The following is a 16,519-nucleotide window of genomic DNA, read 5'->3' as shown; positions in this document are numbered from 1 at the left end:
GAAAGTTGGGACATAGGCAACAAAAGTCTGGATAAACAAACACCTGGTTGAGCATCTCTCTATTAACCAGGTTAATTGGCAACACATCAGTCACATGATCGGACACAGAAGTATCATCCCAGAGAGACTGAGTCTTTCTGAGGAGCAGCTCAGCACTGGAAGCCGGACCACCTCTTCAGCCCGCGCCTTTGAGGCTCCAGAGGAAAGGAACGATATGGCTAGTTATCAGCTCACAGTTCAAAAGCCGGCATCTAAAACAGTATGAGGGTGCATTAGTGAATATGGTTTGTGTGACCTGCACATTTATAAAGGCAACATTGATGCTGAATGATTTACACAGGTTTTGGAGCAACTTATGCTGCCAAGCAGACATTTTTTTCAGTAAAGGCTTTGATTATTCAAACAAGACAATGCCAAGCTACATTCTGCATGTGTAACAACAGCATAGCTCTATAAGAAAAGACTAGACTGAACTGTCTGCTGTCCTAATGTGTCACACGCTGAAAATGTTAATTGCATTGTGACACGTGGAATACAACAAAGAAGACATCAAAGTATTGAGCAGCTCAAATCCTTCATCAAGCAAGGATGAGAAATTATTCCAATGACAGTAAATAGTTTCACAATCACTCACAGTGTGAGTGTTGATAAGAAGAGGGGATGAAACAGTTGAAGACATGACCCTGTGCTAACTTTTGGAAACTTGTCGCTAGCATCAGATTCAAACAAGTGTACGTTTTTTCCAAAAACAATCAAAGTTTCAGTTCAACATTGTATGTGTTGTTTTTGTGCTATTTTCAATAAGGGGGTTTCATTGTTATGCAAATCACTGCACTCTGTTTCTATTCACATTTTATTTAGTGTCCTGACATTTTTGGAAACAAGGTTGTACCTTGTAGCAATCCTTCAAGACCATACAGTTCCTATTTAAAACATTTATTGCTAATAACTTATTCTCCTAAGCAGACAAGCTGTGTTAAAGTACAACCTTTTTTTCCTCACTGATGATTTATTGCTTTGAAATCGTACATGATTCCTCATGAAAGATATCCTTTGTGTACCAGTGTGGGGGCTGGACGTACTGGCTGCTACATCGTGCTTGATGTCATGCTGGACATGGCCGAATGTGAGGGCGTGGTGGACATCTACAACTGTGTGAAAACCCTTTGCTCTCGACGCATCAACATGATCCAGACAGAGGTTAGATCAAGTGCACAGCCAGGAACAGCTTCACATTCAAACCCAGACATATATCTCATATTTCCTGCACATATGCAGAAGGTTACGCTTCTGACCACAGCACGGTAACCTCTCTCCACTGGAAAGATTGTAGAGAATCAGGTTTTTTAAACATTTGTTTTTCCCTCCTGTTGTTTTGAAATTCAAAGAGCGAGTGGGGTGTATTATCATACTCCCCCTGTGGGACTTATGTAAAGGTCATTGCAATAGTTTGAGAGAAAAGACTCTTATTGTCTTTCTGTGTGCTGCGTAGGCACGTGCTGTTCTTTTAGATCTCAGGATGATTTGCATATTCAGCTCTTATTATGTAAATGCAGCATTGACTTAGCTGTTTATTACATTTGTACATATTGGCAGGGGTGCTCTAATTAGATGCACACTCATTCTGTTTGTTTGCTTAGAAAGAAATATAATACTTTTATACAACTGCTTTGATTCACTACCACTCACACGAGAGCTTATATTAGAATTAAACAGAGGTTACAAAATACCTCTGCCATTCATTAAGTCGTTTAATTGTGTTAAATCTACATATGTTCTTGACCTGTCTTCTTTTTTAAGTCTCCTCAGCTGTTAGCAAATATTACACACTTTTCATGTAATCTCAAACCCACCAGGGTACATGTGTAAGCCCAAGTATGCACATGTACAGCTCCTAATAGTGTTGTCCAATTGTTTCTTTAGGAGCAGTACATCTTCATTCATGATGCCATCCTGGAGGCCTGTCTGTGTGGGGAGACGGCCATCTTGGTGAACGAGTTTGCGGTCACTTACAAAGAGATGCTGCGAGTTGATTCCCAGAGTAATTCATCTCAGCTACGGGAAGAGTTTCAGGTCAGTGCTGTGACCTCGTTCAATTTCTGAGCACAGTTTCATATTTTGCTAAAATATGCAGCCATTAAAAAAAGAACATGCAAACACATACTCTAATTTACACAGCCCACACACTGTCATTAACATTCATAATGGAATGGATAAAAACTCACCAGAAAAATATCTTTCCTCACTTAAAGCTGGGGTTGGTAATCGGATTTAGATACACTTTTTGCTTTACTGGTTAAAATTATCTTTATGTCCCGATGGCAATCAATACATAATGTGTTCTTAAAAAAGAGCGAAACAAAGCTGCCATTTATAGCCAGAGTAAACCTGGGAAAACACCAACCAATCCTTGCCATGAGGAGCCAAAAAAGGAAACCAATCAAATCCCGTTCTGCTGTTCTGCCCGCCTCCTGCGCGTACATTTCCCTGGCTTGCACTCCTCCGAGTCCCCGTCTCCTGCCTCTGCTTCCCCTGACTCTATTTACTGCCCCTCTCGCTCGTCCTCGGGCCTGTCCCCTCTGACCTGATGAGGTGCTTTGCTCAGGACTGTAGTCCGGATCAGAGTCTAAAAAGCTCTCACCACGGGGGCTCTGACAAGCAGAAGAATTAATGACATTTACTCAGTCCTACAGAAAATGTATATGTACTGTAGCGTCCGTCCGGACGCTGTAGTGATGACGAGCTGATTCGTGAACACGTTGATCTTTAATAACCGGTCACTGTCGGCCGTGAACACGCCAATCAACAAAACAACAATCAATGTTTGAATTAATGAAAAACTTCTCTTGTCTCTCCTCTCTCCCGCTCGCACTCTCTACACCTCTCCTGATGCCTTCACTAACCGTCAACACTGTAGGAATTAAGAACATCTACACTGAACACGTTTAACAAACAGTAGAGTTGTTACAGTATTATATGTGTTATAACTTTTCTCTTGATATCGTGTCACCGGTACAACTGGATAATGCTAGCATGATAGTTGTGAGTACTAACAGCAGCCATGTTTGTTTGTGTTTTTAACTTTCACTATGATAATGTTTTGGTGAGGACCGGTTTTTAATCAGTCACGATCATATGGTCATGAATCAGCGGCGCTCGTGCATGTGAGCGGGGGCGTCATTTTAGAGGAGCTCCGAGGGAGGAGGGGAGGGGTTAGACAGAGTCCTGAAGACATGCTACATTCAAATTCATGCTAGTTTTCCATGACTACCAACCCCGGCTTTAAGCACTCACAACTAATACAACACTATAACAATATGATACTAAAACTGTCTGTCCTTGTTCCACAGTATTGTAGCACTGCTAATAAGACACCAGTATTGCTAATAATCTAAACCTTTGAATACCCTTTTTTGAAGTGATTCTGCTTACCAGTATAACATCCAAACAATAATAATACAGTGTCTCTATAAGTTGATGTTGGTGTTGTGATGCAGATGTTTCCAGAGAAAGGTGATAGAGGATATAAAGAAAAATATTTTGCAGACATGTTGAAGGGTGTATATTTGCATATGTATCTTATTCATAAGTTTTTCTGTGGACTCAACATAAACAACCCACTTGGTGCTCACTCCCATGAACAGCAGACAACAAAACATCTCCTCTGTTGTGGAAATGAAGTACTTCACAGCAGAGAGAGTTCAGACAAGAATAGACTAATGGGCATATGCGTGTGCTGGTGTCATGCATCTATCTATAAGTTTGTGTTGTTTGCATATGCAAAGGATTTTGTTAGTTTCCCTTTCGCTTTTGATTCCCTGTGACTGTCACTGAAATCCTCTGCCTGGTGCTTTGTAGGAATGAGCTCTCAGAACATTTCATTAGATGTTGATTAGAAGAGGAGGATAGCCAGCTGTGTTCCCACATGCTTCTTCTGCCCCATCCACCTCCTTCCTTCATCTGCTGTGCTGTTCAAGCGGCAGCCGCATTGATTTCAGGTTTAGCATTTCAAAGTTCGACTGGAAAAGGTGCATGCTTCCCCACTTAAAGGTATACAGTTTTACTCTACACAGAAATTATTACCATGGATTCTATCGTGGAAATAGGTAATCGTCTTGTAACTGGTGTTGCCTACTGATTAGAAACTGTTCTCAGAGGAAAATATTTATCCCTCACTTTGATCTGGGAAACATTTATGAACAACACTATCGTTGAAAGCCTCTCCTGGCCAAATTAACTTTGTGTTAAGAGAGAAGTCCCAGATCTGTTATTGATGCTGTGGATTAATAATCCATTTTTTTCATGTTTTTTTAATGTAATAACAGCTGAATGACCAAAGCTGAAACCACATGCAGTTTCTTTAGAGTTTTATTTTTTACTTCCTCATGTATCGTGCAGTTTGCCTAATTAATCTTGTATCTTTGAAATCAGTTTGTCAGCATGATGCTTCCTGTATTAAAGACTCTTACAGTTAAACTTATTTGATATTTGGCATCCTCTACATCACAGACCTCCCTCCCTCTGTCTGATTCACTTCTTCCCTCCTCCTCTTCCTCCTCCTCCTTCTCTCTAACATCTCTGACTCCTGTGCTGTGTCTCACCGCTCCTCAAGCCTTCCATCTTTTTAAACGCTCCCTTCGATTTTCATTCCTGCCTCTTCTCACTCTTATCTCACCTCTTAAACATTTCCATTCACAGACGCTCAACTCCGTCACCCCACACCTGGATGTGGAAGAGTGCAGCATCGCTCTGTTGCCCAGAAACCGAGAGAAGAACCGCAGCATGGATGTTCTGCCGCCTGATCGTGCCCTGGCCTTCCTGGTTACAACAGAAGGGGAAAGCAACAATTACATCAACGCCGCTCTCGCCGACAGCTTCCACCGGCAGGCTGCTTTCATTGTGACCCCTCACCCTCTGCCCGGCACCACGGCCGACTTCTGGAGGCTAGTCTTTGACTATGGCTGCACAGCTGTTGTCATGCTCAACCAACTCAACCAGTCAAATTCTGCCTGGGTAAGGTCAAAAAGTTATATACTGTTATATTGCCATTGATTCGTCCACACTATAGGGAAGAATAGACGTTGCAATTTCTTGAGTTCACTCACACAGCAGCCACAGTCTGCTGTGTGAGTGAGTTTTTACTTCCAGTCTGGAGGTTATCTGAACTTTACTTGAGACTTTTTCCTGTCATCCCCCTCCCTCACTGCTTCTCTATCTTTCTGTGCTTAGGATTAGTTCCTTCATCCCATTTTGTCAGGCTTTGATCCCTGACCACAATGATCTCAAGGCACAACTAGATAACACCCGCCCCAGTTTTTTTCTTTCTCCTCCTCAAGTTACATCTCCGGAGAATAGGCTTGCATTACCCTCCAGCCACATCCCAGGGTTCTTTTTTTGTTGGCGCCCCACTTTTTTTCTCATGAGCATATGTTCCTCTGTGTGCCGCAAAACTCGCTGTTCTTTCTAACACTTACAGTAATAGCAATAGTAATGAGCAGCAACTCAACACAACTTTCAAGATCAAGATTTAATTAAAAACACAACGGAGCACTTCTAACAAATAATTCAATGAATGTCACAATTTTTTAGTAGAATGGCATTTCCATTGTGAGTGGCTTTGTTAAGCTATTCCATGTGGTTTTAGCTCTAACTGCAATACCTGATCTTATAGAGCTCTATAACACATAATACAGTGATATAATGATAAAGGCTTCAAAGTAAGCAAGAGGTCCTCACGTAATGACAGAGATATCATCATTTTAGAGTTTTTGTCAGCAGTCAGGCTGCTTTCTTTAAGCAAATTTAGCTGTCCCTAGAATCATCTTATCGGCACAGATAAACAGATGATTGCAACAATACAAAAACATATTAAAAGGAAGCAGACGGAAAAGTCAAGTATCACGTAAAGATAGAAATATCTAGATATTTATCAGGTGAAAGGTAGAAGACAGAGCAAGGCTTCAGTGGTGACATATGGCTCCAGAATAATACTGATCAAATGTAGCTCCCAAATATTTTGCAAAATGAACACTGTACTCCAAAAAATGTCAAAACTGGCACAGTCTTACTACATAATTATTCATCCAATAATGTGCATCCCACTTTTGTTGGGGTAATGCTCAGGGAGATTGGCAGGCATCCGATCCATAATGGCAGATAAACAGCTGTGCAGAGATGGCAAAGCTGAATAATTCATCTCCATTGGGGCAACAACTATAATAATCAGCAAAATGACAAATAGAAATAAGACATTTTACCATTTTTGCTCAGAGTGGCTTAATGAAAATTGCAAAGACAGAATAGAAATGGTCCCAAAACAGATCCTTGTGGTACACCACATAGAGACGCTGCCTGGGACGAGAACAACAGACCTGAAACTCAAAACAAAACATTTCATACTTTTGAGTCAGATTCTGAAACAAAGCATTCCTGCACAGACAATTGGGTAACATTCAAATGAATGTGCTGAATCACAGGCAGGGATTTGTGAGTTAATGGCTCATGCAGAATGTAGATTTTTGGTTTTAGGCATAAATACAAGATTTACAAGCTTTGCAGAGTCTAGTTATAAATGTTAACCATTTCAAATATGCATCATAGCCTCAGAGAGCAGGTGCTTTTTCATGTTTATAAATATTGTTTTTGTCTAAGGTCTGCCCTGGCTTAGTGTAAAATCAGTGTAACATTTTTTGTAGGTGTTTCTGTGATGGAGCTCATTTGGTGGAAACATTTCAGTGTCTCTCAAACACAGACAGTCCGCTCATGTAGGGTAGGCAGTTTCCTGTGAAGAAAGGATAAAAACTCATGCAAAAGAAGTTACCCCTAAAATGAAATAAGTCAATAATTAACCTCATAGTATTTGTATGAATCAAGCGGCAACCTCTGGTCTCAAGAAATGCTAAAATTTGCAGTATTTCACTACTTCTCATTTAACTGCCTCAACCTGGGCTTTGTTAACACTGGAACAATATAAACTAATGATCTTACATCATCTTATAGGATGTGCCTTTAAAACTGAGAAATGCAGAGAATCAGTGATGGATTTTAAGAACGTAGGTTTGTATCAAAGTTTGTGTAGTGTTGTAAAAATAAAAAATAGAGAAGAAACTGAAAGTACCAATGTTCAATCTCATTTCTATCCTCCTCCCTGTAAATGTTTTTCATCTTGTTTCATCCAGTGCTCTACAGTTCATTTTAGGTCTGGCAGAAAATTTGAGTTATTGCTCGTTTAAGTTGTTCCTTGCAAAATCTTGTTATGAACTCTGGTGTGAAGTTCATTTGTGGCGATGGAGTACTCTGCCGTCCTCTTGTTGCAATCTCTCAAAGCACATTACACGTCTCGCTCCCTGGGCTGACTCTCTCCCCTTATTAACATCAGTGTTTGACTCTTTAATGAGTAAATATATAAATGTATTTATATTGCACCTTTCTGAACCAAAGTTACAAGGTACCACACAGATAGACATTCAAAATCAAAGGATAAAACAAGTAGCAGGTTTAAACAGTTAAATGAAGAATTTACATCGACTAGAATTAAATAAAAATAAATAAATAAATCAACTCAAAACCGGTGTCAGCAAAGATATAAGAGGAGTCACATTCTCCACAGGGAGAAATCAACATAAACAGAAAGTTCTTCCCAGGGGCTTCAACTTCTCATTTCCAAAGTTTTAAGGGCAATGTCAAAGCTTTGGCACCAACTACTGTGGAATACATAGAGTGTATAAATATCACATTAAACAGCTAATACATATCTGATCTCGCTCCACCTGTAGCCGTGTGTTCAGTACTGGCCGGAGCCGGGTTTGCAGCAGTACGGGCCCATGGAGGTGGAGTTTCTGTCCATGTCAGCGGACGAGGATGTCATCACTCGTCTGTTCCGGGTCAAGAACGTAACAAGGGTGAGTCACTGCGCTTTCAACAAAAACACCTGCACGAGAACATGTTGTACCACTCAGTGGTATTTCACGAAAGACGGCTCCAACCTCATTAGAAATGCATTAGCTGTGGTCCTCTGTGTGACATTTTACCTACAGTACATTTAGAGCTGCCAGCTGTAATGTGCATCTAAGAACCTGACACAAGTCGTCAAAATCAAAGTGCTTGGACTGAATTGGCTGTAATAAAAGACCTGATACCTTCACAACATTCTACACAACTCCCTGTGCCTGAGCAGTTTTTAAAGTTATATTTTTTTTGGCCTTTTTGCCTTTTATTTGATAGGATAGTGAAGAGAGACAGGAAATGTGTGGAGCAGAGAGCGGGGGAAGACATGCAGGAAATGGTCGACCAGCCGGGAATCGAACCGGCAACCCCTGCGACGAGGACTATAGCCTCTATATGTGGGGCGCTTAGACTGCTAGGCCACCAGCACCCCTGCCTGAACAGTTTTTGAATTAGCATTGTCACCCATCCATTTAGCTTTACAATGCATACACAGAAGCTCTTTACTAATTGGTCATTATGGGATGTTAAAAATAAAAGCCCTCAAAATAGAAACTTTAGATGTATTCATACTCAGCATGATGGTAGATCATTAAAAATATATTTATAGACTGAATTATACATACTGTACAGGGCATTGTTTGACATTCTTTTCTCCTGAAAACTAAAGCACAGCAACAACTGTTATCATAAGATATTCCAAGTCATACATATTTTAAGATATTTTTATGGAAAACATGTGAGAGAAGCCCATTGACATGCATGCTACAAAGGTCAGTCTCTTCCTTTTTCAATTTCTTCTTGTCATTACCTAGATAGACGTCTCCCCTCTCCTTTGTGCCTGTCAGCATATTAAAGAGGGCTCTTATCAGGCGGCTGAAGCAGAGTGTCCTTTGATTTGCTAATAAACACTGTCACGCATTAAAAAAGTAATCTGGCATGTAGAGAATCACAAAACTGGCTAAATTAAGAAACTGACAGTTCTGACGTGGAAAAGAAAGCAACTTTTCCTCCAGATGTTTGCATATGTATGAAACAATTATTTTCACTTCACACACTTGAACACTTCAACCACTGTTAGTTGTGTGTGTGTGTGCATGAATGCAGATTTGGGTCGTGCCTGGGGATTTGCATAAGCACATGCATGCATTCTGCTCAAGATTCACTGTCAACCAATTATTAAAGAAATCTGTATGCAAGAAGTCTCCCCAGCTGCCATTAGAGGCGGCGCGACATGAAGTGCACAGAACTTCCTGTCTTGATTGGCGTCTTCACCTCCCCTTTTTCGATCGGCCCTCTTGTTCCCCTCTCTACCTGTGTCACCTTATTTGTACCTTCTGCACACCACTGTCAAGGAGAGGGCAACTTAACACAGCATGGAAGACATCAGATCACACAGAAATAACACACACCACTCCCTCTCTTAGTGTATGTTTCCTGTGTGTGACAATGATATACAAGGGTAGGGAGTTAAAGTCAGAGGAAGTGCACTGTAAGCATATGTATGTGTGGCTTTGAGAGTAGTAAAAAAAAAGGACATTGTGTAAATCCCACATCCGCTGAGGCAATTCCTCCATGCATCGTTGGTGTCTCTGCCAGCCCAATTTGCATGACTTACAGTTCTCCACTGGTCCTTAAGTATTGGGTGAGATTCTACAGGACAAGGTTATGAACACACAGGGACCTCTTGCGCACACAGCCAGAGCCACGCTTTCACCTGCAAACTCATATATCTCAGAGTGGGTATGCTGAGCGAGCACAGCTAAGAGTGCCAGCACGAGCCTGGGGAGCACTCAGACCCGGGTGTTAACAGGCACTCGCAGAAATACTGAAACCACCAAGAAATGCAACACAACAGCTACAGCTCCACTCTGATTCAATGTGTTTTCTGTTTCTTCTGAAGCTCCAAGAGGGCCAGCTGGTGGTGTGTCAGTTCCAGTTCCTGCGTTGGTCGCCGTATCGTGATGTCCCCGACTCCAAGAAGGCTTTCCTCAACCTGCTGGCGCAAGTGCACAAGTGGCAGAGGGAGTGTGGAGAGGGACGCACTGTTGTCCACTGCCTGTGAGTAATATGTTAGCAAAATACATCATGTACTGTAAATAAAAAGAGGAGGAGACAAGGCAGCAATAAACAGTCTCTGTCTGAAATGCCATGAATTAGCTTTTGAAGAGTGACATTTAAAAGGGCATATAAAACGGGAGCTTATTCATAGAGGGGAGATGTCTGGGAGAAAATGGAAAAGCATGACCAAATCTGATGAATTATGACAGAGAGTCTTTATTTTTTTTCCAACCCTTTATTACTTGATGCTTGAACACAGAATAGAGGCTTATATATATATATAGGTGAGAGGATATGAAAAGAACCAGACATGGCCCAATGTAGCCCCAAAATAATAACATACAATTGAAAGAAGACAATAACAGTAAAACAAAACCACCAAGCTAATATAGATGATGCTGAAATACCATACATAGAATGAGAACAAAAGAGAAAAGCTAGATAATTCAAAAGAACACCCTAAAGCAAGGTTTACATTTGGATAGGGACAGTAGGGGAATATCCCTGCTTTTATTCAGATACTGTCAAATTGTCCATACTCACCCCAGAGACACACAAAATAATTATGTCCCCACCAATGTTGAGACAAAACCTATACTCTAGAACCTTAAGTAATAAACAAAATACAAACAGGAATTATTGGTGACTACATCTAACGACAGGGACTCTTTCCTTGTTTTTGTGAAAGGTGAGGGGTTAGGTTGTGTCTGTGGTTCGGTTAAATGACATTAAGTGCACAAATTGTGCCACACAATGCCGTGCTGTGGCCAAGTGCTAAGTGCGCTGTTGTGTGCTCCCATGTTGTCCTTAGCCCACGAAGCGCACACCCGCTGATGAATATGAATGTGGCGTCCAGCTCATTGCCAACCCATTGCACGTTTATCCCCACCGCCCCCAACCAAAAGCACATCACTCAGCGCTGTCACACAGTGTTACCCACGACAACCAGGGAAAGAGATTATGGAGATCAAATCAATTATGGCTTAATACAGAATGCAATGGTTCTCACTACAGTAAATCTGGGACTGCCAAAGCACTGACGACGATTGATTACCTTAATATTGCTTGTATACGCTGCCGAGGCTGCCATACCCACCTTCCCTGCCCCTGTCTCAGGAGGCAGAAAGTGGATTGTCCTCCTCTGGTTTATTGATATTGCCTTTCATTGATGATGACCAGGATGGTATTTCCAAGGAAATGCCACATCATATTGTTAGTTCTCAATTTCTTTCCACCTTGCAGCTTTTCTTATGATGCTATTTTTGTATCAAGATGTTGTGCATACATGTTGTGTGACACAGAAACAGTTTGATGAGATTACACACTCTCTGCCCTCTCTGCTTCTATTGTCTTACTGTCTTCCAGAAGCCTCTTTAACACATCTGGAGACTTATTATTGTTATTTAGAGATATATATACACATATACTGAAAATTGTGTCCATGCAATACTATGCGATTAAGCTTGTGTCATTTGGATGAGTCAGAATCTAAACCTCAACTGCGTCTATTGGAAGCAATAAAGGAAAAGGCTGTTACTACATCATATTGGAAAAAAGGCTTTTATGAAGTTCAGAAATTATATAAATAAAAAAAGTTTCATAGATAAGATCAATATGCTAGGCTTTGTGGGGCTGTACTCAGGCATGGTTGTATATTTAGTTAGATACCAACCAATATCAGCCTGCAAACATGTTCACAGCAGCAATCACTGGCTGTATATTAAGATGGATGGTGTGCAGCAACCCTTTCCATTGAACAAAAGTGAAGCTGGAATAATCCCCTTGATGCTAACCTGATGTACACTTGAAATTAAGTTGTTTGATATAGTAATTTGTAGTAATCTGTGTTATGCCATGAGTAAGTCGAGCATAGTTAGTCAAGTGTTGTATATAAAAGATTTAAGGTCATGTAAGTTTTAGTTTAGTACACTAAATTAGCTTTTTTAAGTTCAACTAATTATATCTATTTCACTTTACAGAGGGTCTAAAAGTTGTATTAGTTTTGCTAACTTTAGGCTTGAATATTTTACTAACTGGATGTCTCAGTGTTTTGGTAATGTGATTGGTAGCCAGTCTGCACAGAAGGGTTCAGCGGGTGGAACTGCGGTATTGATTTCCCACTTTTTCGTCCAACCAAAACACTCAGTTTACCAACCAAAAAACGGCATTGATGTATCAAGCTTGACCAGAGCATAACAATCTCTTGAGTCAGCTTGAAGCAGACACCCCCAGTTATGGAAAATGTAATGGCTCTTTTGTTAATGTCAGTCAAACTCTGAAAACCTGCAGGAGCTGCATTTGTCAACAGATCTGTCAATCATGACATTATACCCCATTTTTAGCATCAAACAACTAATTGATAATTTATTCTTTGGAAAGGTTATCACTTGGACATCAATCAGCACGGTCAGAAAGCATGGTTAATAACCTACTGCAGCAAGTCAATACAGGGAGCTTCAAATGTTCTGGCTTCACTTTTGGGAAGCTGTGTTGTTGTTGTTCATCTTTTTACACATGTCATGGTGACATTGCTTACATGCGTATGTCAGGGAAACTAATGACGATTTATCCTTAGGGGAATATAAATGGCAATCCATCAAATAGTTATCTCCACATTTGTTGAAGAACAAAAAATGTTAACCTCATAATTGCACCAGAGGTGATCACCAAATGAATGAATTTATCCCCGTGGGACTGCAATTAATGCATTCGAGGATTACCACTAGCTGTTAATGAAGTTGAAGAAGAAGAAGCCTCTCTCTAGTGTGTAAAATGAATGCATCTCTTCCTGTGCAGTAACGGCGGTGGTCGCAGTGGCTCCCTCTGTGCCTGCAACATTCTCCTGGAGATGATCCAGTACCAAAACATGGTAGACATCTTCTACGCTGTCAAAACTCTACGCAACTGCAAACCCAACATGGTGGAGTCCCTGGTATGACGGTTTCTGATGATAAATTGTATTAAGATGTATTTTGTTGTGTATTAACGGGTCTCTTATTACTCCCATGTTTATTTAATTGAATAATATTGTGTTTTTCTGCAGGACCAGTATCGATTCTGCTATGACCTTGTCCTGGAGTACTTGGACTGCTTTGATGATAGATAGCAACTAAATGTTTACCACAGCCGCAGTATCCCAACCGCTGGAGATTTGATTTTGATACCACCCGGTGACCCCTCTGCTTTAATGTTTGGACCTGTGGACTCTGCACAGAGAGGACTGCAAAGGAAGGAGAGAAAGAAGAAAACATGGTCGTGGTTCTAACTTTTAACCTTTAATGTACAGCCGTGATTTCCTCTTCGTTGGTGATGTTTATCTTTTTTGATTTTTTTTGTGCTTTTCTTGGTCCTCTTTGCCTCCAGATTGCAGTTTTTTTGTGCTAGAGGCTTGGGTAGCAGCAAAACAATATTGCCATCTACAAAAAGGACCTGTCTTCTCTGAAGAGGGGTCACCTCAGCTGTATTTCATCGTTTCACTTAAACAAATAAGCGGCTGGATGAAATTTCAGACTTTAACAGGATTTGAAGAAGGTGAAAGCAGTTTTCCTCTCTCTTAAGAGCTACATACAACAGCAACCTGCTGAGGTTGTGGCATGACTTATCAACCATACCATAAACTGCCTTATATTTGATGCTCGGACAGATTTATTCAAAGCACTGAATAAATCCAGAAGGTTGTCACACTGGTGTTCCAGCAGCAACAGGAGATTTTAAGAGGAGACCTACAGGATTAAGACAGAGCCCAGTCCTGAACAGAAACTGTAAAGTCGTGCGATGTGTTGTATTTTGCCATAACGTCTGTGCTGGATTACCACGTGTGCTAGAAGTGGATGTTTCCTGGGACCACATCTCCGGGCCCTTAGCCACCACGGGAGATTCCTGTCTCATTACTGTCACAGTGCCAATCCCACTGACTGACTTGAAACCTCTCTTTACTTTGTTCTTGATATTTGCCTAGAAACATCCAGTATGTACCACCCTCTGAAGTGATTGTTTGTATTTCATACCCGTTGTGAAGAAAGAAGGAGCAGGGAAAACTGTTGGAAATACACACACTAATATGTGTGTGTGAAATGATGTTTTTTTAATGCTGTGGTGAAGTGTCTAAATTAGTGCTTTGTCACAGGTTTGTGTCCGTACCTTACTTTTATTCTTTATTGTCTGAGGCATTTGGTCTCTCTGTAAAATTTTCCACTCAAGATCAGCCAGTTTGGAGCTATCCTAATCCTTTTATGTAAGAATTGTTTGTGCGTTAAAAAAAAAAACAAGGGGGCATTATGCAGAAGGAAAAAAGCTACTTGAGTCACCTCTCATCAGTTAGAAAATTTGTGTTTTCGCGTTAATGATTCTTTCCCACATCCCTCAAAGGAAAATGTTTATTTCTTATTTTTAAATGAGATTTACTAAAAACACAGTCTCCCACAGACTATATTGTTAAAATATTTAACTGACTGACTTCGTGGACCAATTCCTGCAGCTCTTTTGTAGCTTTTAAAGCCAATCCAAAAATGTCAGACAGGTTAGCATGTGTGCTACACAAAATGATCTTAGCTTTAAAATCTCATTCAGAAAGCCCAACTCAGACAGGAGACAGTTTTTTGTTTTGTTTTTTACTTCCAGAAGCAAGAAAATATATATCCTGCACTCCATTATATCCTTTTAAATATGTTATTCTCCACTCCGTCTCCTAGAACTCCTTTAGGTGCAGGTTTTTAAAGAGGGCGGCTCTTCAGGACCTGCCCTAATAAACAAGGAGAGACACCCTGAAGCTCACAGACTCTGGGAAGAGGCAGCTAGTGAACTCTGTTGCCAGTTTGCAGCTCTCACTCTGGCTCAGGTGGAGGAATATGAGTTGAATCTTAACAGTATCCTGACATCAGCAGGCTCCCACAGGTTCACCGATGTAGAGCAGCTGGTTTCTGATGAGGACGAAGTCACAGTAAAGCTAAAGAGTAGTCAGTGATCGGACGCAGAGCCACTGGAGGAAGTGCCTGGACACTTTTTCTGGAGGGTTGGAAGGATTGTGTACATACAGATGTATATTATTTTCTGTGAATACTTTGTGAATAATATACTATATGTTTGCCGAGAGTAAAGACGTACAATAAGAAACACTACATAACCACCAAGGTGAATGTGCTGTAAATGAACATTTTGTGAGTTTTATTGCCAGAAATTTTAACTGAGTAAAACATGTCCGTCGAAGCATGTATGAATCCATTTCATTTCATATACTTTATTTCAGAAGATTCCAGTCCACGTCTTTTCTTTCAGCAGCCAGGACCATGTGAGTGCATTGTACTTTTACCATTCCAAAGCCTTTTATTCTGAAGCTCTCTGAGAGTCCCATAGATTTCACTCGTGCGTCTCTGTATGAACCGACGGAAAATGACTACTGTGTTTTTGACCATTGTATTTGTGGGGGGAAAGGTGTGTATTTAATGAGAGGGTGATGGAGAAGAGATGTATTTGGGGGTCAGGAAGGGGGTTTGTTCTGAGGAATAACAACAATAAAAGAACAAAGGGGGAAAAAAGAGATGCGTGGTTGTCTTTTTATCATCGAATGTTCTGTCAAAAATGCAAACACAGCGAGGAAATCCAGTGCGGTTTTTATAATTGGTTTGTCAGCAGAAGCAGAGACCTGACAGCTGGGCTGGACTTCCTGTCTATAAGCCTCTGACCATCCTGCGGTTTCACATACGGATGTGTTCTTTTAGCAGCTCCCCTCGCCTTGAACCGCATCGACCATTTGATCTCTTGCCCTCTTTAATCTCTCACTTTATTCTTTCCCCTTTTCATCATCCCCTTTCTGCCCGCCCAACCTCTTTCTCTGTCCTCCTCTCACCTTCCCCCATCCTCAACTCCTCTTCCATCACTTTCATTTCTTCCTCCCATCCTTCTCCATCTCTCTCTTGCTCAGAGTAAGGTGACTCCAGACCGCAGACTTCCTCTTTCACCCACAGCTGTGATGAATAATGCAGGAGTCCTGCAAGCAGATCCAGTGTTTAGCAGAGGGACAAGTCGGATTAATTAGAGGACAAGACCCCCTTTCCCTTTCGTGTGAGGAGAACCTTTATATTATTTGGACATTGAACTGCCTAAAACAAACTTTCAAATGGAATTGAAGATAGTTTTTATAAATGCTGTCTTATACAGATTTCTTATTTGTCAGTGAAAAGATGCAAAAAAAATCTACATGATAAATGTAAGACAGTATTTTAAATCAGGGAGGTAATTTACCTTGCCGTATTTAATACCTGCAAGATTTTCTCAATTTACTTACTCACCTGCAGAAAGCTATTACGACCTGGAATCCTTCGCGGCAAGCTCCATCATCCTTTGCTCCTCCGATTTGACCGCTGGTTTAAATTAGCGGGTAATTGGAATCTTATCATTTAATTCTGGCGGTGTAATGACTGCAGTGTAAGGTAACTTATCACCCCAGCCAAGATCCAACCGGGTCTTTGTCTTCTCTCCCCGGGCTCCATGTCTAATGTTCCTCTGCTGACAGGTT

The 16,519-nt window shown here is 40.9% G+C and overlaps 1 protein-coding gene across 2 annotated transcripts in view; it reads left to right on the top strand.

The window, feature by feature from the left end:
- Positions 1-15,210, top strand: part of ptprub (protein tyrosine phosphatase receptor type Ub) — a 198,377-nt gene extending 183,167 nt beyond the window's left edge. For both annotated transcript variants that reach the window (XM_034697921.1, XM_034697922.1), the window contains 7 exons: positions 1,065-1,200; positions 1,924-2,073; positions 4,699-5,013; positions 7,776-7,901; positions 9,848-10,005; positions 12,802-12,937; positions 13,049-15,210. In XM_034697921.1, coding sequence (XP_034553812.1) covers positions 1,065-1,200; positions 1,924-2,073; positions 4,699-5,013; positions 7,776-7,901; positions 9,848-10,005; positions 12,802-12,937; positions 13,049-13,111 — 1,084 coding nt within the window. In that variant the 3' untranslated portion in view covers positions 13,112-15,210. The remainder of the gene's footprint in view (positions 1-1,064; positions 1,201-1,923; positions 2,074-4,698; positions 5,014-7,775; positions 7,902-9,847; positions 10,006-12,801; positions 12,938-13,048) is intronic.
- The last annotated feature ends 1,309 nt before the right edge of the window (positions 15,211-16,519 follow it).

This window comes from Notolabrus celidotus, chromosome 12 (genome assembly GCF_009762535.1).
Source record: "Notolabrus celidotus isolate fNotCel1 chromosome 12, fNotCel1.pri, whole genome shotgun sequence".
Taxonomy (NCBI): domain Eukaryota; kingdom Metazoa; phylum Chordata; class Actinopteri; order Labriformes; family Labridae; genus Notolabrus; species Notolabrus celidotus.
This window is presented reverse-complemented; position numbering and strand designations above follow the sequence as displayed.